Source organism: Echinops telfairi, unplaced genomic scaffold (assembly GCF_000313985.2).
Source record: "Echinops telfairi isolate 266 unplaced genomic scaffold, ASM31398v2 ScPeMD7_7467;HRSCAF=8505_0, whole genome shotgun sequence".
In the NCBI taxonomy this organism is placed as follows: Eukaryota; Metazoa; Chordata; class Mammalia; order Afrosoricida; family Tenrecidae; genus Echinops; species Echinops telfairi.
Genome location: NW_022111367.1, coordinates 5,779,119 through 5,805,030, shown reverse-complemented (window position 1 = coordinate 5,805,030; position 25,912 = coordinate 5,779,119). Strand labels below are relative to the sequence as shown.

At 35.6% G+C, this 25,912-nt stretch overlaps 1 protein-coding gene across 2 annotated transcripts in view; it reads right to left on the bottom strand.

Annotated features, from left to right (window-relative positions):
- The window catches only part of INTS6 (integrator complex subunit 6), a 101,608-nt gene that overhangs the window by 35,163 nt on the left and 40,533 nt on the right, over positions 1–25,912 (bottom strand). For both annotated transcript variants that reach the window (XM_004704267.3, XM_045283769.1), the window contains one exon: positions 2,064–2,247. In XM_004704267.3, the coding sequence (XP_004704324.1) occupies positions 2,064–2,247 (184 nt within the window). The remainder of the gene's footprint in view (positions 1–2,063; positions 2,248–25,912) is intronic.

Sequence of the window (25,912 nt, the reverse complement as noted above, 5' to 3'; positions counted from 1 at the left end):
AATGTTTTGAGAATGATGAGGGCAATGAATGTACAAATGCGCTTTATACAATTGATGTGTGTATGGATTGTGATAAGAGTTGTATGAGCCCCTAATAAAATTATTTTAAATAATAATAAATAAATAAATAAAATATTAAAAGCTAGATCAAGCCCTAAGTGTATCAGAGAGGAGGCCTAGTGACAGAGTTTTAACCATTCAAGTCATATTTAATAATTTTAATCTACAATGGTCATCTCTTCAAAACTCTGATAATCAGTTTATTCCCACCCCTCAAATATAGTTAGAGGGAAATCACCAGAGGCTCATTCCTTGTGTAGATCCTACAAATATATTTTGGGCTTCCACTGTCAAAAAAAAAAAAAAAGAGTTGTATGAGCCCCCAATAAAATGATTTGTAAAAAAAAGTAGAACTGTCCTCCAAAGGATTTTAAATGGTCAATTTTTTTTTTTAAACACAGAGCACAAGGTAAGGTTTAGTGTCAACCTGACTAGGCCAAGATTTTCAGTAGTTTGGCAGTTGAGGCCTCCCTCACAATGTGATCACAATAGAATCAACTCCTAATAGGAGGTGCTGGAGTCAAGCAGTTAACTCAGGACATAGTCCCGATGATACCCTTTTCTCAGCTGTGTGGACTACCTGCTATTTAAGTAGACACTGTAAAGCAGCAGTTCTCAACCAGTGGGTTGCAACCCCTTTGGGGGTGTCAAACGACCCTTTCACAGGCTTCACCTGATTCACAACATTAGCAAAATTAGAGTTATGAAGTAGCAACGAAAATAATTTTATAGTTCGGGTGGTCACCACAACATAAGGAACTGTATTAAAGGGTCACAGCATTAGGAAGATTCAGAACCACTGCTGTAGAGGGCTTTACTTCTTGGCCTGGAGCCCACATCATAGTGATTTCTGGTTCTTGAACCAATGACCTGGCAATCTTTGATTCCTTGACTCTGCCAGTCACCAGTCTGATCTGCTAATATCCACCAGCTTGTGGATCTCCCTGCTTTCTGGTTTGTCAACTGCACATTTAAGGAAGAGCCTCCACCTTAGCATCTGACCCATGTGCTTGAACTGGCCTGGATTTAACTGTTCCTACAATTGTATAAGCTATTTTTCTTGATACGCTGCTCTTTATATACTATGTCATGTGTTACTGGTTTTGCTTCTCTAGAAAACCCACCTTTCCTCGTGAAACCTTTCTTCCAAAAAGCCTCTGAGTGGATTAGAACCTCCAAATTTTCCATTAGTAACAAAACACACATTAATGGTTTGTACCACCCATGTCCTTTAAATTCCAGGATGGAATATCAACAGATTTACATCAGGGGTCAGGGGTCCTTATAACAAGTGAAATAGTAATACAGCAGTCAAGAACATTTAAACAGCAAATTCCTTAGGTAAGAAATAAAATGTTCTGTGAAACAAGAACATTATATCCTAAAGTATAAAATAGTGTTCTCTACAGCCAATACTTGTCTGTAAGTTAATATATATGCCCATAAGTTAATAATTTGTTAAAGATTACCAAAATAGACCTCTTTGCCAATCAATTTTACATTATAGGTGTTCTAAGTCTATTACATACTGTATTTCAAGATTTTCATTAATGTTCTCTAATACAATGCTACCTGATCTGATTTATGAGTGATGCATAAATTGGATAAGATCTCACCACCTGCTTCCTCAAACCGATCTACTTTTCCCTGAGCAAAACTGCTAATTCAAGTATATGCCACCAATGGGTTAATGAGATGACTCTCAAAATTTCTCACAGAAAATAAGCAATCTTGTAGAGAAGAAAAAATTAGCTTTAACAACTTCAAATGCTAGCATTTTCTATTCAAATAGAAAAGTACTACCATTCCTGATTAGATCCAGTAGTAATCATTGTATTACAACCAATTGCACAAACCATCAATAAAAAACCTCAAGCCATATACATCTATCTACCAATTAAATAAAAGCAAATGTGGAACTTTTAAAATATTAAATTTAAGAAATTTCAAATACTCTGCTTCAAATCACAAGAATTCTGCTAGCAAGTGTTCAAAAAACTTACCTCCTGTTACTTCACACATTGGTGTGATGGCAGAGTCATCTAAAGGTACCCCTGTCAATTGTTCCGATTCTACTGACAAGGTGCCAGGCAACCGCAACACTAATGCGAAGAGTCTCTGATCCCAACGAAAAGGTTCCTTCGTCAATTCACTTCCAGGTAAAGGAGAATTGAGAGGTAAATGGAGCTGGAAGTAGAAAAGAATTATGGTAAGATTTTTATGCACTTCTTTTCCCCAAAAAGGCCATGTTAATTACATTTACATTAACATTCCATTATGAGTCTTCTATATCTCCAAAATCAAGTTCAAATATAAGAATTTACACAGATATAGCTAAAGTCACATATGAGGTGTTAGCTAGCATTTTAAGCTTTACACTGGAGAACGCAATCAGAAAAAGAAACAAACAACTGTATTACTGTAATGGTTTTCAGAATGAGATTTACCATTATAACCACCAGGTCCTGTATGGCTTCCAAATAAATATTCACTGTCATCAAGTAGATGCCAAGTCAGAGTGATTCTACAGGACACAACGGCCCCCTGGGTTTCTAAGACTGCAACTCTTTACCAGAGTAAAAAGTCCTGTCTTTCTCCCTGGGAGCAGCTGGTAGTTTCCAGCGGCTGACACTGCAGTTAGCAGCCCAACTCATAACCACGACACCACCACGGTTCCTTTAGAAATAAATAATTTCATGTAATTAGTTAAACAATCTGGTAATTGATCTCTTATACCTATTTTCTAGATTTAAAAAAAAAAAATAGCTCTCCAAGATAATGTTTTGGTCTCTTGGATAACAAACCATTGTTTTTTTTTACTACACCACAGCAACTTAAAATTTTTTTCTGTATTCTTAATGATTTTATAAATTATTTGAACATTAAATTTCTAGCATAGGACATACAGTGTTAAAGTATTACATAAAGTAATTTTTGTCAATTTAAGAGGAATTTTAAATGACTTGCTTCTTATCCCTATCTAACCTAACCTGCTTATAGTCAGAATTTCTTATCTTTCTAAGACATAAGAATTTCGAAAACCTCTAAAATGATTGAAATGAACACCTCTAGGTAAAAACCAGTAGCCCTGGTGGTGTAGTGGGTTACAAGGTGGGCTGCGGAAAGATGAAACTTACTACTCCTTTACAGAGTAACAGCTTTACACACTCACAAGGACAGCTCTACCATGTCTTGGAAGGTCGCTATGAATCAGAATTACCTTATGTGAGTTTGGAGTATCAAGTGAAATACTAGGGAGCAAGGCAGTAAAATTTAAAAATTTAAATCAAATATTTAAAAGAGCTATTGTAGATGGCATATGACTTCAGTTCTATAAAAATATCAATAGATTGTAAAAGGAAGAGGAGCAATGGGACTGGTGAAACTATTATACAGTAAAACAATCAAATCAACCAAAACTTTTTTAAATGTTTGAAACTATAAAGAAAAATTGGTTAATAATAATTTATAAATTATCAAGAGTTCATGTGGAGGGCAGGGAAGGAAGGGAAAATGAGGAACTGATACCAAGGGCTCAAGTAGAAAGCAAATGTTTTGAGAATGATGATGGCAACAAATGGACAGATGTGCTTAACACAATGAATGGATGTAAGGATTGTGGTAAGATTGTACGAGCTACCAATAAAATGATTTTTTAAAATTATAAGATAAAAGAAAAATTGGAATGTTATTTACTATAAAAATTAATAAATGTGCTAATGGTATGTCATGTAAGAAAATAAAAATAATCACCATTATTTAAAAAAACAACTACTTTAGTTCAGTAAACTCAGGGAAATTATTTATATGAGCATTGGAGTTCATGTTTTTGCTTGCTTTATTTTGGCTAAGTTTATACTCATTTATTCATAAAGCAAAATAATTGCATTGCTTATAGTCTATTTCTCTGCAGAAATATTTCTGAATAAATTAGGGATTAAAGTCAATTTACAGATTTAAGACTCAATTTTCTTCACTACCTTCACTTAAACCAGGATCTTTAAAAAAGTAGAATCTATTTTAAGAAATTTCCTAAAACAGTTGTGCTAGACACTTCTCTCCAGAAGATTCCTGATGTTAATGAATGCAGGAGTGGGGAGAGGGGACTAGAACTGATTATGTATATACAATTCATTTAATAAGTGATTAAACCATGGAAGTGTATGAATATTATATTAAAAAAAAACACTTAAAAAAAAGATAAAATCAATTTGACCAATGGTTACCATGGATGAAGGGGAAGAGCTGCTGCTTAGGGGGCATTGAGTTTATGTCAATGGTGGTGAAATAATTTGGAAAAGGGTATAATGAATGGATGTACAACATGAAAAATATAATCAATGGCACTGAATTATACAAGTAGCAGTTCTGGAACTGGAGAATGTTTTGTTGTGTATGTTTTTGCCACAATTAGCGAAAAAAATTACATTCATAACAATGAGAACAAGGAAGAATAAAGTGTTCTAGAATTGAATATGGTGACACTTGTACAACTATTCTTGATATAACTGAATTATTGAATTCCTTGACATGTGAAAGAAGTGCTAATAAAACTTTTTTTAAAAAAAAGATTCCTGTTATTGTTATATGCCAAAGAGTTGGTTCTGACCCAAAACGACCCTATGCACAACAGAATGAAACACGGCGTGGTCCTGCACCATCTTTACCATTGTTTCTATCCCAGAGCCCATGGTTTCAGCCATCTTGCTGAGGGCCATCTTTTTTGGTGCCTCTGCACTTTACCAAGCATTATATCCTCCTCCAGGGACTGGTCTCTTCTGACAGTATGTGCAAAATATTTAAGATGAAGTCTTGCCATCCTTGCCTCTAAGGTGCACTCTGGCTATACTTCTTCTAAAATACAATGGTTTGTCTTTTTACTGGTCCATGGTATTTTTAATATTCTTCTCCAACACCACAATTCAAATGCATCAATTCTTCTTTGGTCTTCCATTGGTTATGTCCAACTTTCACATGCATATGAGACAATGGAAAATACCATGGCTTGGGTCAAGCACACCTTGGTCCTCAAAATAACCTCCTTGCTTTTCAATATTCTGAATACTTACCTACCGCAACCCATCTTTTGATCTCTTCAATGAGAATTGATTATGGATTCAAGTAGACAAAATTCTTGACAATGTCAATCTTTTTTCTATTTATGATGTTATCTTATTGCTCCTGTTGTGAGGATTTTGGTCTTCTTTACATTGAGTTGTAATTTATACTGAAGGCTGTAATCCTTGATCTTCATCATTCATCAGCAAGTACTCAACACTTTCAACAAGCAAAGTTGTGTCATCTACATATCACAGGTTAATAAGCCTTCCTCCCATCCTGCCACATTTCTTCTCATATACATCTGATTATTTGCCCAGCATACAAATTGATCAAGTAGGTGAGAGGATACAACCATGCCACACATTCCCTGATTTTTAATCATGCAGTAGTCTCTTGTTATGTTCTCACAATTGCTTCTTGATCTATGTACAAATTCCTCATGAGCACAATGAAGTGTTCTCGAATTCCAATTCCTCTCAAGGTTATCCATAGTTTATTATAGTCCACACAGTAGAATGCCTTTGCATAGTCAATGAAACACAAGTAAATATATTTCTGGTATTTTCTGCTTTGAGTCAAGAATCACCTGTATTTTTGCAAGACTCCTTTACTGAGATCAGCCAAGATTTTGTGACTTTAGACAGAAATCGTGAGCTTTTCCTCTGGCATTGATCCTACTTATGGCAGAAGTCAAAGGAAATTTGGACCAGGACGCTCTCTGATGATGTCTCCCAACCTCAAAACTTTGTGACACTTGTAAAGCAGTTCAGACACTCCAAGCCCTTGCTGCTATTACCAAATCTTGCCCTACGATAATTGAGGAACCACTTTTACACTTGGTAAGCAGAACTACAAAACTGTAGATCATTTTCTAAGTTCACAGAAACTTCAAAAACACTAGTGGCACAGGGTTTCAATTAATGCAGCTATTGTGGGGGGGAAAGGAGATGGGAAATCATCTTGAGAATATAGTAGGTAACAGATACTGCTTGTTATTGGAAGTATAAGGGAAAAGAGATGCCCTAATTTTATATATATATATATATCGAAAAATAGAATTAAAAGTAAAGGAATTTTCTACAATCTTTTGAACCCTCAAGCATATACATCATACACGTAAATTGTTAGGTAGCCAAGAATGAGCTCTCACATCAGAACAAAACGTCCTGTTATTATGCCAATCTAACAAACATTGCAACCCATCTCTCCCTGAATATCTTCCCCTTTATCACTAACCCTCTACTTTACACAAGCATGATGTTCTTCTCCAGCAACTGGTCTCTTCTGATAACAGGTCCTACATATGTGGAAGAAAATCTCACCATCCTTCCTTCTAAGGAATGTTGTGTATTTCTTCTGAGATAGATGTGCTCATTCTTCTGGTAGTCCATGAATAGTCAATATTCTTTACCAACACCATTAATTCAAATGCATCAATTCTTCTGTCAGCTTTCATATTCACTGTCCAACTTCCATATACATATGAAGCAAATGAAAATACCATGGCTTTGGGTAAGCACACCCTAGTCCTCAAGTGAAATCTTTGCTTTTGAATGCTTTTAAAAAGCTCTTTTGTAGCAGGTTTGCCAAGTGCAGTATCTTCTTTAAAAAACAAACAAACAAAAACACCCTGTTTTTATATTGTGAATTAGGTGGTGCAGTATGCCCTTTAATGTCCTGACTGCTGTTTCAAAGGTCATTGATTATAGATACAAGTAAAATGAAATCTTTGATCCACACACGCCCCTAAGATGTATATACATGATACATACATGTGATATACATACACACAGTTATACACACGCACACAAAACCAATCATGTTATGAAAGGAGCACTGGTGACCTAGTAAGTTAAGTGTTGGGTTCCTAATTCCAAGGTCAGAGTTTAAATCTACTAGCCACACCATGGGAGCAAGATGAGGTTGTCTGCTACACTTAAGACTTAGTCTTGGGAACTCTAGGAGAAGTTCTACTCTGTCCTATAGGGTCGGAGTAGGAATTCACTTATAGGCAGTGGGCTTGATTTCTGTGGATTATCATCATGATTATCTGCAATGCAGGCAATATCCAAAGAAATAATTTGTTTGAATGTGTATTGCTAAAGGCAGACTATATGTCAAATAAAAAGAAAATCAGGAAGTCAGAAGATTTCAGCATTTTATATATAGCTGTTTCATCTCATAAACTGTTTTCAAATTGTTACAAATTTTTAAATTTATTTCCTTTCACTGTATCACCCACCACCAAGTAGTAGATATTATGTGCTGACCTGCTAACCACAAGGTCGGCAGTTCCAAACCATCAGCTGCTTTCTCGGAGAAAGCTGAAGTTTTCTGCCCCTGTAAAGAATACTGAAAGTACCACAGACTACCAAAAGACAAATAGATCTGTCATGGAATAAGTATAGAAAGCTTCTTAAAAGTCAAGGATGATGAGACTTTTATTCACGTACTTTGGGACAGATCAGTCCCTGGCGAAAGAGCTAACACTTGGTAAAGTGAAGGGGCAGCAAAAAAGAGAAAAGCCTCGATGGGAGGAATTGAGACCATGGCTGCAACAATGTGCTCCAACATAAGAGCAATTTAGAGGATAGCACAGGACTGGGTGGGGCTTTGTTCTGTGAGTCAGAACCGACTTGATAGCACCTACCAAGATCCCAGAGATCCACACGAGCAGTTCTACTCTCTCTGATAGGGCTGCTATTTAGCACAGTTAACTTGATAGCAGTGAGGATCACTACCACCTTCTCAGCACCAAAAGGTGGTGGTGGTGAATTCTCTACAGATAAAACAGGAAGGAATGATGCCAGGCAAGCAGGACATTAAACAGATAAAAAGCCTAAATAAAAAATATTCTTAGGCAAGTATAATTGCCCCAATTCTACAATTTATAATTTAAATTCTAGTAAGATCTTAAAAATCACAAAGCATGGGGAAGGGGCAGGTTCTTTGTGAAAACATGAACTTTGTGAATCAAAAGAAATTGAAATTACATATAAATCAAGAAAAAATATAAAACCACATATCAACAAAGTAGGCAGAAATTACAAACATAATTTCTAAGTCAACAAAATATAAAAACACCTATTATGAATTAATAAAGCCTATATATATAAAAGGATGCTAATGATCGAACCAAACAAATTAAATATTCTGTCAACCAGCGAGCATCTGAAAACTATCAGATTAGCAAAATTTTAAAGTTTGACAATCCAAGCAATATGACAAGAATCTATAGCAAATGGGAACTATCCAATACTCTTCACAGGTCTCATAATTGGTTGATCCAATCACTTCCAATACTACCTGGTAAAGCTAATACTATCTGGTAATCCAATAGTATCTAGTAAAGCTAAATTGAGTGTACCCAAGGAATCAGCAATGGTCCCAAGGCACATATTATTTTAACAAGAATCATATAAAAGGATATCGATTATTGTTTCAAACAGAGAAAAACTTGTACCCCACCATTAAATCAATAAATGTAACTACTATATTTATTATATACCAGTTAAAAATGAATAAAAAGCTCAGCTTCCCATTCTTTCCTAAGTTTGTCTTTTTCTTACAGACTTTGAAGACTAATATAATTCTAGTTATGAGTTCATTGTTTAATATATGCCCTTTTTCTTAGTGGTGCCTTTTGATAAAAAGTGTTTTGTTCATAATGTTATTAGATGCCGTAGAGTTGGTTCCCACCCATGGCGACGCTATGTAGAACATAACACAGCACCTCCCATTCCGAAGTCATCCTTAACATTTTTGTTTGAGCCCAGTGTTGCAGCCATTTTGTCAATCCATATCTTGATCTTTATTGCTGCCACTCAACTTTAGTCCATGGAGAAAAACATCACATTTGATAATCTTTCCAGACAACATGTCTAAAAGTTCTTGAGACAAAGTCTCACCATCCTTGCTTTTAAGGTGCATTCTGGCTGTATTTCTTCCCAGACAGATTTGTGTTCTTTTGGCCGTCCTTGGTACTTTCAAGATTCTACTCCAGCATCAAAATTCAACTTGGTCAAATGTCTTCGGTCTTCTTTATGTCTAACTTGCACATGCATATGAGGTGATTGTTTTTACCATGACTTGGGTCAAGCATATCTTAGTCCTCAAAGTAATATCTCCTTGTTTTTCAACACTTTAAAGGTCTTTTGCATCAGATTTAATGCACCGTTTGATCTCTTGATGGCTGCTTCTATGAGCACCGATTGTGGATCCAACCAGGTGAAGTCCTTGGCAACATTAATCTTTTCTCCATTTATCATATTACTTATTGGTACAGTTATGAGGAGTCTGGTTTTCCTTACATTGAGTTGTAATCCATAGTGAAGGCTAAAATCCTTAATCTTCATCAGTGTTTCAAGTTCTATCACCAAGAAAGGTTGTATCATCTGTATATCAAAAGTTACTAATAAACATTCCTCCAGTCCTAAGCCTTTGCATGCTCAATGAAACACAAGTAAACATCTTTCTGGTACTCTCTTTCAGCCACGATCCATCTGACATCAGCAATGATATCCCTTGTTCCATGTCCTCTTCAGAATCCAACCTGAACCTCAGTCAGTTCTCTAGCAATGTACTATTGGATATATTCAGCAAAATTTTACTTGCATGTGAGATCAGTGATATTGTTCTGTAATTTGTGCATTCTGTTGAGTCACATTTCTAATGAGTTGCCCAGGTAGCCATCTTTCAAATTGCAATCCATGAGTAAATGCATCTAATGCTTCATCAGCTTGCTGAAACCATTCTATTAGTATTGTAAATTCTTAGAGCCTTGACTTTGGGCTAATGCCTTCAGTGCACCTTGGACTTCTACCTTCAATATTAATGGCTCTTGCTCATATGCCACCTCTTGTTATGGCAGAATGTTGACTAGGTCATTTTGGTACAATGCTTCTATGTATTCTTTCATCTTCTTTTGATACTTCCTGCATTGTTGAATACTTTGCCCACAGAAACTTTCATGCTTGCAACCTGAGGCTTGGATTTTTTCTGGAATTCTTTCAGCTTAAGATATGCTGAGTGTGTCTTTTCTTTTTGGTTTTCTAAGTCTTAGCACATTTCATTAAAATATTTTGGTTTGTCTTCTCAAGCTGCCCTTTGAAATGTTCTGTTCACAGCTCTTTGACTTCATTATTTCTTCTGCGTGCTTTAGCTACTCTATGATTACCAAGTTTCAGAATCTCTTTTGGCATTATACCAATCTCTCTTTGGTGTCTTTTTAATGACCGTTTGCTTTCTTCATGTATAATGCATTTGATGTCATTCCACAACTCATCAGGTCTTCCGTCAGTGCTCATTGTGTTAGATTTCTTCTGCAAATGATCCTAGTGGAAAATACTCAGGTTGTATTTTGGCACTTGGGAACACTTTTGTTTTCCTTAGCTTCATCCTGTACTTACATATGAACAAATGATGGTTTGTTCTACAATTGGCCCCGACCATTTTAGCTGCTGTTATTGAGCTGCTCTATCATTTCTTCCCACACATATTGTCATTTGATTCCTGTGTATTCTATACCTTAAGAAGTTCATGTGTACAGTTGCTGTTTGCATTACTAAAAACAACAACCAAGAACAGACTAAAAAAGGGAATAGGCTGTCCACTTCTGAGGAATTAGTCACACTGAAAACATGAGTAACAGCTAACTCTGTCAGAGAGAGTGCCAACAAATGAGCCCCTCAAGTTGGGAAGAATTAAAAATATGACTGAGGAAGAGCTGACTTCTTAAAGTAGAGTTGACCACAACAGTCTGGATGGAGTTTGGCTTTCAGGACCTTCATTTGCTGATGGAACACAATTCAAAATGAGGAAAAACAACAGATACATTTATTAATAACCAGAACATAGAATATACAAAGTGTGAATCTAACAGGAAGTTGTCAAAAAAAAGGAATGGAATGCATAAAGATTGATATTCCAGGTGTTAGTTCAAATATTTTAGCCATTTTGAATCAGGCAGTCATGTGGTTTACTATGTCCTGAATAACAGATTCAAGATGTGTCAATTCACTGTCAAAAGTACATTTCAAGATCTATCTTTAATACAATGCAGTCCATTAATAGACTACAATTCAAATTTATCCACCAACCACTAAAGCTAGTGATGAAGAAATTCAAGAATTTTACCAATGTCTTCAGTCTGAAATTGATCAAACAAGCAATCAAGATGTGTTGATAATACTGCTGACTGGAATGTGGAAGTGGGAAACAAAGAAGAAACAGGAATTGCAAAATATAGCCTTGGTGCTAGAACAAAGCTAGAAATCTCATGATGGAATTTTACAAGACCAACAACTTTTTCATTGCAAATACCTTCTTTCTATAACACAAATGGCAACTTGATCATAATATACTCTATATTTTCATTCCCTTTTGTATCCTTAAATATCATAGAAATATTGTTTTCTTCTAAAAGTGTCCTCCCACCCCCCAAATCATATAATTTAATAGTTCAATATATTAGGAAGGACATTTTCTTCCTTCTCATATTCATTCTTGTTTCCTCACCATATCCCCCAACCTCTCCTGCCATGTTCCTAGGGAACTATATAGAGTTACTGTCTCTATAGATTTATCTATCCTGGATTTCATACACAGGAACTCAGACAAAAAAACACAAATAGGAAGCAAACAAAATCATCAATGACTAAACAAAACCTTAATTAGCAAGAAAATATGAAAAACTCAAACAACATTTAAAGTGGATCAAAAGGGAGATCAAATATAAAATCCTATATTTTAACCAAACTACATTCCCCATTATCAACTTTACAATACTTTCTGTATGACAGCAAGGCTATTCTTATACCTGCACTATTGTTAGAGGGGATTCACCAGGGGTTAAAACCATGTAAAACCTGAAAATGGATTTGGGCTTCCACTGTTATCCAGTTTTCTGTCAACAAGGTGTTCATAATTTAAGCTCTAATGCCATTCTCTCCCCTTCAGATTTGAATTTTTTTTTATGGTCCTTGGATCACTTAGGGTGGTGTGCTTTTCCATATGGACTTAATAAGCATTGTTACTTTGACATTTAAATGAACAATCTCTGATACATACCTAAAATTGACTCTGGTATTATCTGTATGATAGGAGCAAAGATAATTTTTTCCAAAGTTATCTAAATGACCTGACACCATTTATTGAAAAGACTACCCTTTCTACATTGCACTGAAATGTCACCTTTTCCTTCTACAGGCGACAATATATATATAAGGTTATATGTAGACTATGAAAAAGGTGTGTACGTGGGGGGGGGGTGCACGGCAAGATGAAAAGTGTTAAGTGCAGAATAGCACTGAGATTCATTGTTAAAAGTAATCAATGTTTACAATCGTTCAAATTCATTATAAAGATTTTATATGGGATGGAGTAAAGGGAGGAAAATGATACTTTTACTAAGCAAATATGATAGAAATTTTTAGTTTGAGTTGGAATTCACTAAATGCAGTGAAAGACTCTGATCTAGAACACTAGACTATATGAATATGTACATAATTACCAAGGCCAGCAATTACAAACTATACAACGAAGTTTAGAACACCTAAAGAAGACTGTTTATTTTAAAAATTGAATATATCATGTGTCATCCAATAAAGTAAATTAATAAGCATGTATAGTACTCTTTGTTTTGCTAAAATTATACTTGCCAAGGTAAGTTTTAAATTTACTTGAATTGATATTTTTCTGTTAGTATTATCCAGTTATCATGTGTATTATCTTAGTAAATAGAAACTGAAATATAATTTTTTTTTTAGTTTTATTTTATTGGGGTTTCTTATAGGTCTTATAACAATCCATATGTCAATTGTATCAAAACACATCTGTACATACATTACCGTCATCATTTCAAAACATTTTTTTTTCTACTTGAACCCTTGGTATCAGCTCCTTTTTTCCTTTCCTCACCTACCCCTCCACCTTGATAAATTATAAATTATTATTTTCATATCTTACACCGACTGTTGTTTCCCTTCCCCCATGATTTTCTGTTGTTCATTCCCCTGGGGGGTGGGGGGTATACACTGATCATTTTGATCAGTTTCCCCTTTGTCCCCCCACCCTCACGGTATTGCTATTCTCATTACAGTTCCTGAGGGGCTTATCTGTCCTGGATTCTGTATGTCGAGAGCTCTTATCTGTACCAGTGTACATGCTCCAGTCTAGCTGGATTTGCAAAGTAGAACTGGGGTCATGATCGTGGAGGGGAGGAAGCATTAAAGAACTAGAGGATTGTTATATGTTTCATTGGTGTTAATACTGCACCCTGGTTGACTCATTCCTTCTTGCGGGCCTTCTGTGAGGGGATTTCCAATTGTCTACAGATCGGCTTTGGCTTCGGGTCTCCACTCCAACCCCCCTCGTTCGCATCGATATGGTTGTCGACACCTCATGATCACAAAGGCTGGTGAGGCTTCTTCCATGTGGACTTTGTTGCTTCCTTGCTAGATGGCCGCTTGTTTATCTTCGAGCCTTTAAGACCCCAGATGCTATATCTCTTAATAGCTGTAATAGCACCATCAGCTTTCTTCACCACACTTGCTTGTGCATCCATTTTGTCTTTAGCAATCATGTCAAGAAGGTGAGCATCACAAAATGTTGGGTATTAGAAACAAAGTGTTCTTGCATTGAGGAAGTACTTCAGTAGAGGCCCAATGTTCGTCTGCTACCTTAATACCTTACATATAAATATACGTACATAGACTTATACCCCTATCGTTATATAGTCATATATTTACGTATGTACAGAATAGCACTGATATTCATGGTTAAAAATAAACAATGTTTACAATAGAAGTATAATTCTATTTTTAATTTTTTCCACCTTTTCTTTAGGTATCTTAGTTTCCTTTCACCTTTCAATCTTTCCTGGACTCCTAATTTAATAGTAAATAAGTAAATTAAATTTGCCTATAGGTTTAAAAAAAAATGGTAAGATTAGGTTTTACTATTAGGCCTGACCAAACTATGTACTAATAAAAATGCAATTTCCATTTTGATTGTTTCATGTTGAATTATGGTTGAGACCCTAATTAGTTGTAACTTTGTAAAAACAGATGAGAATATCTATAGATTTATATTTTTATTTAGTTATTCAGTGTAAACTATTTCAGGATTTATTAAGGACATACATAGCCAAATAAACAAGATTTAACATTGTTTTTTAAAACAACAAAAATTTACATGTATATATTGAACAATTAAAGTTCTGAGAAACCACCACAACACCTTAATAGCTTACTCAGCAACACCTGCCACCAATATCATGTTTCAGATAGCTCTCTTTAAAATAAGCTATTATAGACTTCCACTGGTAGTTCATAGCCTTCTGCAAATTGGGTGTTCACAATTTAAGGTTGAATACCATTACCTCCTACAGATTTGGATTATAAACTATTATTATTTCACAATAATATATTATTTACAATCCTTGAATCATACAGGCTGGTGTATGTCTCCCATATACCTTATTGATAACTCATTTAGATGGCTATTTGAAGATAAGCCTTTAAGGCCCCACGCACTATTTTTTCTGATAGCTGGGCACCACTTTGTTTCTTTACCATACTTTGCTATAGCTCCCAGATCATCAGTGATCTTTTCTTGAGCAAGAGTATCATCAGGGCCATGTCATAAGAACTAATTGTTCTTAGATTGGAGCTAGAATTAAGTGGGAGCCCAAAAGCCATTCAGCTATCTATAGTTTATATATGTCTCTGGTTCACCTTAGAGACATCATTGTCACTTTAGGTTAGAAAGCATTATCAATCATCTCCCTGGGATATAAGGTAACTCTATTGATAGTGTCATTAGTCAATACTACAAATTTTAAAATGCAATTGAAAAGGAAATTACACATAATAAACTGGTTACAAATCACAATTCAGCTTAAACTCTTTAGTGACTGGATACCACACAAACAGTGGGGATTGGTGATAAGGCAAAGCACTCAATAATGTTCATCAACAAAGGCAGAACCACGCCTACCAGACCAATACATTTCATAATAAAGCAAGAGGGCCATTATAGTAATAAGTATATGGTAGTCCAAGCTCATCATTCATTGAGTACCCTTCAAGGAAAGAGACAGAAACCAAAGTCCAACAACTGCCAGTTGTATATCCTTGGGACAGCAATATCTGCTGCTCCTTACACTATGGTGTTCCAGCCTTGAGACCAGGGACTGCAGGTGAGCCTGAGGATGAGTCTAGTTCACTTAGTGGGTTTCTACATCTAGTACTACAGGGTATAGCCTATGAGGGATGCTGTGCACTTCAAAGGCCAAATTCCATTTCAGGGTCCCCACATAGAATAAGCCTCTCATGAATTTCCTCTGACCATACTCAAAGGTTGTGAACAACTACTCGAAGGTTACTGTCTGACAGAGAGCACTATAAAGCTGATTATGGTAGATATAGGTAAGTTAAAATGTACCATCTTATTTGAACTCCTTTTTGACCCATTTAAAGGTGGTTTCAGTTTAAACAGAAAAAAGAAAAAAAAATGAAAGAGAAGTACATGTTGATTAAGCGGCCTCTGACCATAGCCCAGGGATGAGAATAGCCTTGCAATCACACGAGTGCATAGGAAAGTGTATTATGGCAGATGTGGTTAAGTTCACACCTCATTATTTGATGTCCCTTTTGAACTATTTTAAAGTTCTTCTAGTTGTTAATAGTTACTTTCATTTCCAATTGAGGTTTTTCTATAATTTATTATATTATTGTTGCTGGATTTGTCTATTTATCTTTCATGTGTTTTATTCTGTATATGAAATTCAGGGTAGGTAAATCAAGAGAGACAATAGCTGGATTATTGGTTTATTGGGGCTTGGCAGGGGAGGTTGGGTGGGAAATGGGGAGCTAATAACAATGAGTACAAGAAAGAAGAAAACATTCTAAAATTGTGGTAATGATTATACAACTCTTCTTGATACGGGTGAACTACTGAATTCTATGGTATGTGGATTATGTACCAATAAAACTGTTTAAAAAGAAAATAAATACAATAAAAAGTCTTTTTAAAAAGCTATTATAAACTTAAGGAGCCCTGGTGGTGCTGTTGGGTAACTGCTGGACTAGTAATCACAGAGTTGTCTGAGGAAACCCACCAGCAACTACATGGAATAAAGATTAGCCTATATGCTCCTGTAAAGATTTACACTTTCAAAAACCCTCTGTAAGGTCGCTGTGAGTTGGAACAGTGTTTTGGGTGTTTTTAGTCTAAAATTTTAGTCAACCAAAATTCTCATCTATCAGTTTGTTTTTGCTTTTTGCAGAATATAAAAAACAAGTAAATAAAACAAAAGTAAGCCAAAGGTTTTTTTAAAAAAAAAAGGACTAGAGAAATTTATTTTTAACATATTTTTAATTCAGGAATCCAACCACTGTCTCCTAATATACAACCCAACAGGCACTGCATGATGATCTCCCTATAGCCCACCTTGAGTCAGGCTATCTGTACCAAAGGTTTCCTCCTGAACTTAGGTGTTACGTCAATTAATTCTATTACTAGAGTAATTCAAATTATACATCCTTTAATCACAGTACTTCTGACTCTACATTTAATAACCTGTCACTTGACTGCCCATCCTACAGGTATGGGAAAGGGTCAAAACAGGAATCTTGACTTTTTTCTGAGTACCCCTTCCCCAACCCCAGTAGTACTTGAAAAAGTGATCAAAATTGGGTTGACTACCAATCACAGAATAAGAAAGTATAAAACTTAAAAGGGATAGAGTAGGGGTTGCAATCAGAGTGCACAAGCACCTCTCAGTCTGTGGCTAACAAGTGAAAACAAACATACAAAGTTTCCACAGTAACATAACAATGATGGTTCATAGAACTAGGTAGTCTTATCAAAAGATAGCGTGAGTTATTCTCCCCATATAAGTATAACTAACTGTCTCCATTCTTTGTGAGTGCTCATGCACCAGGAATCAAAGACATGACGCCTACTTCTTAACCTTTATCACAAAATTTTCCAAACTAATCAAGCTATGAAACCCATTATTTACATAACATGTATCCCAAACACCAGACTTCCCACCTGATATTTCATGATAACTCAAAGTCAGATCAAATTCCTTTTCACATTGAACTTACGGTTTTTTCTAACTACATCCACAAATGCCGTATTTCAGAGCAAGCTTTTTTGATTTAACTTTCTTCTATTACCAACCTCCTTGTCCTAGTTATTATCATGACTACTCTAACAGTGTCTAACTTGTCTATCAATACCCACACTTTGGCCTACCTTTCCTCCACTCCGTGTCTCACCCCTACTACCAAATAAAAACCCTCAATGTTTTCCTATTGCTTTGATATTAATAACATTACTTACCATGACCTAAAAGCCCTCTGTGGTCAATCCCAATTTTTTTTCCAGCCTCAGATTATGATTCCCCTTCACTGTTATACTCCAGTCACATCGGTCTTCTTTCACATCCTCATATACTCTTCTACCAAAGAGTCTTTGATTATGATAATCTTGTCACTTTTTGCATAATAAAATCCTATTAATTTCTTCAGATCTTAGCATTTTATGACCTCCTTAACTAGATCTAATGTCCTTGTTTTAAGCTGCAATTTGTAATCTGTGTGATATTTTTAACAGTGTCTTTATTTCTGAGCAGACCAATGCAGACAGGGCTCCTGTTTCTCACCATTTTATCCTCAATGCTTAGCACATTATCTGATTCATAGAAGAAACAATAAAAATGACTTGAATAAATAGAATGAATGATAATGATAATAATATATTTGGGTAGCAGTATGGCACTGAATAATTACTGTAGTGTATAAGATGATCTGAAGACAGCCAAGACAAGTCACTGTAATAGCTTAAGAAAATCACCAGTGATTGCTGACTAATGAAATGAGTTTAAGAATAAAACAGATAAAGAAAGCAAAAAGAAAAGGACAAATACCAAAGACAACTGTAGAGGAAAAAATATAGAATGTGGTATGTCGTAAAGTCCTAATGCTTTTTCTACCTCTATTATGGCCATTATTCAGTATTGTTATATAATGATGCTATAATGACAAGTTAGTGAAATATATGAAGTACAAATTTTTAAAATGAACTATAATGCTAATTTTCAAAAATACATGTGTGAGCACATATACCCAAAGAGAGCGTTTCTTAAAGATGTACAAAATGAGGAAAAATAATGGTTAAAAACTCCAACCCACCAATTAGCAATCTTGTTAATTGAGGCATTACTACTTAACTGTAAGTAATACTATAAAATGTATCCAAGTCAACAGTAATGGTCTCCTGCTTCAAAAAATACGTTATCATTAATTCATATAATGATGTTATCTGAAATATTAATATGTAATACATTTAAAAATGTGTAAATCTGGGAAATACTGTCTCTCTCCCTCCCTTTTAATTAGTTTTTGGAAAATACTATCTCTCTCCCTCCCTTTTAATTCGTTTCAGGACAACAAAGCACACTCCTCTTGCAAATTTAAGGTACATCAATACATAAATGGTTACATAATATCAAGTTATCTAGCACAAAGCATTTAGACTAAGTTATAAAGTTCATTTGTAGTACATTTGTTTAAAAAATACAATTTAAAAATTTCAAGATAGTCAAGAGAGTGCTCAAAACCTCAAGCACAAAAGCTTCATTTAAATCAAGTGGAGGGAAATGGGGAGCTATTAACAAGGAGTACAAGAAAGAAGATAATGCTCTAAAATTGATTGTGATAAGGATTGTACAACTCTTCTTGATGTGGATGCCTTAATGAATTGTATGATATGTGGATTATGCCTCAATAAAATGTTTTTTTAAAAATTAAATCAATTCAGACAGTTCAGAAACTTAATATAAACTAAAAATAGATGATCTCTCCCAAATCTGGTAACAATAATTTTTCCTTAATTCAATGAAGTTTAGAAATGTTAGAAATGTTTAAAGATAATTTTTAAAGATTTTTTGTTATATCAATATTGCCTAAAATCACATAAACGTTAACGAAACTTAAATGTCTTTAAACTGAAATCAGTTTAATGTGTGTAAGCATCAAATAGATGCCATGACTGACACCTCACTTATTCTCCAATTACCTACACCTCATATTCTAAGGATACTTACTTCTTTGCTTCCTAAAGTTAAACAGTACACGTACATAAACAATCTTTCAACAGTAGCCTATCTTTTCTTCCACCTCCTAGAACATGAGAACCATCCATAGGTGTTTTGAGTCCAAGTCTTCAACACACTGGAGACGTCTACGAGTTCTTCTGGATCCTTTAGTCACTTGACGTTCGGCAGAGCACATGGATCGTATTTTACAATAAATTGTATCTATCTTTAACACTTTTAAGAGGTTAAAATCTAAAATTCAGGGCACATAAAGACTGCTAAGGAGCCCTGGTGACACAGCGGGATACTCATTGACCAGTTAACCATAAGATGAGTACTTGAAAACCTGCCAGTGCTGTTCTCCGACGCAAAAAGGTCTGGCCTTCTGCTCCCATAAAGAGTTAGTAGTGAAAACCCAAAAGGAAGGTGAGGGGACTTGGGGAGCAACAATGAAAGCAGGAGAGGGGAAAGGAGCACTAGAACTGATTGTGATTACACAACTCATTTTAAAAGTGATTTAACCTTGAAAGTATATATGTGAATAACCTATCCAGAAAATAACCCCCCAAAAAGAAGAAAAGAAACCAAACTTGACCAATGGTTACCATAAGTGAAAGGGAAAGAGTTGTTGCGTAGGGGACACTGAGCTTATGTCAATGGTGGTAGAATAATACGGAACAGGATATCAATTAGTGGCTGTACAGCATGAAGAGTATAATCAATGACACTGAATTATACAAGTAGAAGTTGTGGAACTGGAGAATCTTCTGTTGTGTAAATTTTTGCCACAATTAGAAAAATAATTACATGAATAACAATGATTACAAGGAAGAAAATGTTCTAGAATTGAATATGACAATTTTACATCTTTTCTTGATATGACTGAATTATTGAATTGAATGATAAAGTGCTAATAAAATTATTTTTTTAATGTGGATAAAGTGCTAATAAAACTTAAAAAATATTTAGTCTTGGAAACCCAAAGGGGCAGTTTTTGGAACTGACTGGACAGCAGTGAGTTTGTTTTTTGGAGGAGTTGCGTATTGATTTGTTATTTCCTATTTAAATTATCTTAGCATAATTTCATAGTCTCCAAACTACTCAATGGCAGTGAATCATTTCCATTATAAACACATATTTCCGATGGTCTTAGGAACTGAGACACTGCTCCTCTATCCGTCCTCTCAGGTGGGTCCGCCCACATGCAGATACGCCCACATACGAGTACAGGGTGTGAAGACTTACCCATGCTACACCATGCTTCAAGATAAAATTTCATTTACTTGTCATTAGAAATAAATATTTCACAATATATAAATACATATTGTTTTTGTTATTAATCGCTATGCTTTAATTATGTCCAATTTGTAACAATGAAAATATATCCTGCATATCAGCTATTTACATGACAATTCATAACAGTTGCAAAATTACAGTTATGAAGTAACAACGAAAATAATTTTATGGTTGGGTGTCACCACAACATGAGGAACTATATTAAAGGGTCACGGCATTAAGAAGGTTGAGAACCACTGCATTAAATTATATATGAAGACTAAATTTTAAGTGGGACAGGAAATCGAGATTTATTGACTTTTGTATATAGAACCACTGTCATTCCTCACTTTCACCTTTATTTATCACCAGGTAAAAAAAAATGGTCAGGGGACACAATCAAAAGTACATATAAATGTAGAAAAAAAAGGTTTAGAAACTGATTGTGGTAACAACTGTACAATTTTACTTGACTTGAAGTATGGAATGATATAGGTATTAAATCCCAATTAATTTTTTAAAATACTACAAATATAGCTGTACAGGAAACAGGCCATAAGAACAAATTTAACAACACCATGAGAAGACAAAGCAAATGGATCTGGAAGGATATTAAACATAAAAAATTACTTGTTTCAGAAGACCAATCAGTTCCTGCCTACAGTTACCCTAAATCAACAGATTCTCCTTCAAAGATGCTCAGAGAATCTTTATTAAAATTCAAGTCCAAGGGTGGTACTGTGTAAGAACAAATCTGTCCTGGAGAAGATAGGTGTATGTATACCTTTGTTGGTTGGTAAAGAAGGTGGGACCAAGTGTCATTGGAAAAACCACTTAACAGTACTTATCTATAAAGCCCCAAGTGGAAAATATAACTGGTATTGTTTCTAATGGAACACTAGCTTCTACTCAGCCCTTGGCGACCCAGACCAAGTGTTGTATAAATCCAGGAATTTACCTTTTATCCTTTCAAGGTGCACAACATTTTTATAACCCACACCAGAAGGCTCATATTTAGAAACTTCAATAAGCAAATTAGACTGTCTTTTTTTTTTTTTTTTAACATTTTATTAGGGGCTCATACAACTGCCATCCCAATCCATACACACATCAACTGTGTAAAGCGCACCTGTACATCGTTTCTCAAAACATTTTCTCTCCACCTAAACCCCCAACATTAGGTCCTCATTTTTCCCCTCCCTCCCCGCTCCCCCCTCCCGCATGAACCCTTGATAGTTTATAAATGGGTATTTTGTCATATCTTGCCCTGTCCGACGTCTCCCTTCATCCACTTTTTGGTTGTCTGTCCCCCAGGGAGGAGGTCACACACAGTTCCATGTAATCGGTTCCCTCTTCCCTACCCATTCTCTCTTTACCCTCCCTGTTTTGCCACTCACACCACTGGTCCTATAGGGCTCATCCGTCCTGGATTCCCTGTATTTTCAGTTCCTTAGACTGTGTCTTAAACTCACCCTGTAGCAACAGATTAAAAGAACTGAAATGCTTCCTTGGATTTAAGACTGAAACACCTTAGTGTGAGAAGATGACTGTTGTGCCAACATTACGGACTTGGGGGTTACTAGACTTTGGTTTGGATCTCTTGCTTTGAGAGTACCCAGAGAATCGAAGCTCAGGACTACTGTATATTTGCTATTTTCATGCTTTGTTTTTTATGGCATGTCTTAAGTGTAGTAGGCATGGCTCTGCCTTTGTGAATAAGTGTATGGAAAGTTTTGCTCTATCTCCCACCATCCATTTGTGTAAATAATGTCTAGTCACTTGAATGTTTTATCTATACAGTTCAATAATCTTGGTCTAAAAAGTTGTCCTATAGATTATACTTTTTTTTCCTGAACACCATTTGAAATTCTGTAACATTGGCTAAATTAATGATACTATCAATAGAATTGCTATATGCCCAATGAAAATAATTGATAATGTTCCTCAAAACAAAAGAATAATGATGTCTCTAAAGTGGTCCAGAGACATATGTAACCAAAGATGAATGGATTTGGAACTCCCACTTAATTGTAACCCTAATCTAAGAACAATTAGTTCTTATGAGATAGCCGTATTCAGTACCCACCCTCATTTAGACATCACTGAAGATCTGGGGGCTATAGCAAAGTGTGGTGAAGAAATTAGACAGTGCCTGGCTATGAAAAAGATTAGCATTTGGGCTCATAAAGGATTGTTTTAAAACAAGCTGCCAACTGGTCACCCATCTAAGGTGGTAACAGTTAAATCTACACAGAAGAGGCACACCAGCCTGTAAATAATAAAATCCAAGACCTGATGAGCGAACAGCATTAGTGCTTAAATCCTGAGCATCATGTTTGCACAAAGATACGGATGTCAGTGAACACTCAAAATTCATTTGCAGGGTCCCCACCTGGAATAAACCTCCAGTCAATCCTTTCTACCAATGACCAGGGATGTGAGTAGCCTTACTATCAGAGTACATAGCAAAGTGGACAAATGCAGATGTAGTTAAAATTTAACTCCTTATCGTTTATTCTATGTTTTACCCACTTACCGTATTCTAGTTTTAATTATTTTCTTTTTTTTTTTCCAATAGAAGTTTTCCCTTATTTTATTCCATTATTGGTTGTTGGGTAGGGGGTGGTTTTTTGTTTTTTGTTTTGGCTTTTGGGTGTTGTTCTTTACATGAAATTTATGACAGATAAATCTATAGAGATAGTAACTGGATTAACAATTTTGGAGGTTATTTACGGCTTGGAGGAGTCTGGTGGCATAGTGGCTTACATGTTGGGCTAGCTAACAGCAAGGTCAGCGGTTCCAAAATCACCACTTTGAAACTAAGCGCCACAAAGAAGGTTTTCTACTCTCATACAGAGTTACAGTCTTGGAGAGTCACAGGGGCAATTTTACCCTGTCCTCTGGGGTGCCTATGTGTCACTGTTGACTTGATGGCAGTGAGTATGGTTTTTGGATTTGAGGGCATAGCAGGGAAGGTTGGTGGGGGGGGGGGAATAGGGAGCTAATAACAATGAATACAAGGAAGAAGAAAATATTCTAAAACTGATCGTACTATAGTTTGCACAAATTGTTAATATGTCTAAACTCTTGAATTGTATGGATAAGTGAATTTTATGGCCATAAAACTATTGAAATAAAATTTTGCGAATTATTTGTTTCTTCACAAAATCTATGACAAGGGAAAAATATGCTTACATAAGCAGCCACCAAGAGAAAAACAGCAGTCAAGAGATCAACAAATGTATTGCATTGGGCAAGTCACTGCACAAAATGATGTTACTTTGAGGATTAAGGTTTACCTGACCCAGTCATGGTATTTTTAATCACCTTATATGCATGGTAAAGTTGTTGTAAGTAAGGAAGACCAAAGATGAATTGATCAATTGAATTATGGTGCTGGCAAAGAACATTTACATACTGCCCAAAGAAATCTGTCTTAGAAGAAGAGCCTGAAAGGACATTTATAGAAGCCTAAATACAGGAATGTACATATGTAAATACTTATATAACGAGAGGGAATAGAACTACATACTCATATATATATATGTTAAGAATTAAGGTTACAGATGGACATTGGGCCTCAACTCAAGTACTCCCTTAACACAAGAACCCTTTGTTCTAACAATCCGGCATTCTGTGATGCTCACCTTCTGAACAGGATCGCTGAAGACAAAAGGGGTATATAAGCAAAAGTGGTGAAGAAAGCTGATGGTGCCTGGCTATACAAAGATATAGCCTCTGGGGTCTTAAAGGCCTGAAGATAAACAAGTGGCCATCTAGCTCAGAAGCAACAAAGCCCACATAGAAGAAGCACACCAGCCTGTGTGACCACGAGGTGTCGAAGGGATCAGGTATCAGGCATCTAAGATCCAGAACAAAACCATACCCAAGCAGAATTGCGGGGTGGGGGGTATGGAGTGGAGACCCAATGCCCATCTATAGACAATTGGACATCCTCTCAGAGAGAGGACAGGGAAGAGATGACCCAGTCAGAGTGCCGTATAGCACCGATGAAACACACAACTTTCCTCTAGTTCTTTGGTCTTCCTTTACCCCATTATCATAACCTCAGTTCTACCTTACAAATTGGATTAGACCAGAACATGCACACTGCTACATATAAGAGCCCGCAACACAGGGAATCCAGGATAGATAAATCCCTCAGGGCCAACAATGAGAGCAGAGATACAAGTAGGATTAGGATTAGAGGATGGTGGGGGGAGAAAGGGGGAACTGACCACAAGGATCAATCTAGAACCTCCTCCCAGGGGGACCAATAATGAAAAAGTGGGTGAGGGGCAATGGATGACGATGTAAGATATGGAAATAATAATCTATAACTTATCAAGGGTTCGTGAGAGAGGGTGGGTAGGGGAAGGAGGGCGAAGAAATGGGGAGCTGATATCAGGGCTCAAATGGGAAGAGAATGCTTTGAAAATTATGATGACAGCATATGAGCAAATGTGCTTGACACGCTGAATGAATGTATGGATTGTGATGAGATGTAAGAGCTCCCAATAAAAGTATTTTTTAAAAATTAAAAAGAAGAACAAGCAGAGCCTGCATGTTTCTTAAAAGCAAGGATGGTGACTTTGTCTCATGTACTTTTGAATATGTTATCATAAGAGATCAGTCCCAGAAAATCAAATATGACATAAAATTAGGACATGTCCAGATAATAAAAAATTAAAGTAATTTGTAAAGCCTAGACCTTTCATGAAATACTTGCTGTGACAGAGAACTGAAATTAACATACATAATACTACCCAGATATAAAAGTACCCAAAATCAAAGTAATACAAGACTAAAAATAGGGGGCTGAAAGTATTAATTAATACATGTAGATAATTACAAAGTAAAATGAAGAAATAAATAGTATACTTACAAAACTTTGAAATAGAAAGACAAGTAAATCTCAATACAGAACAGCCACAAAAAAAGAAAATCAGCAAACTAAATATACTCTCCACAAAAAATTATGTAGATCCAAGAAACCAGTAGTACTACAGCAAATGACAGTAAAAAAAAAAAATGCACATCTATCAATAATTACACTGTATGGAAATGAATTAAATGTACCAGTCAAGAGAAAAAGAGAATGGATTTTTAAAAATTAATATGCTGGCTACAAGAGACATATCATAGACACAAAAATATCACCAAAAATAAATGGATAAAAAAAAATTTATCAAGCTAATTGCAGTGAAAAAAAAGAGCAAAAATGAAAAGACTACCATGTCTAATAAAATATACTTTAAGATAAAAATCAACATGAGACAAGCCAGGGCGTTATATAATCTATTAAAGGATCAACTAAACAAGAGGATATAATTTAATAAATATGCATGCAACCAAGAGCTGAATCCAAAATGTCAAAGGGCAGCTTGAGAATAGAAATCCAAATATGAT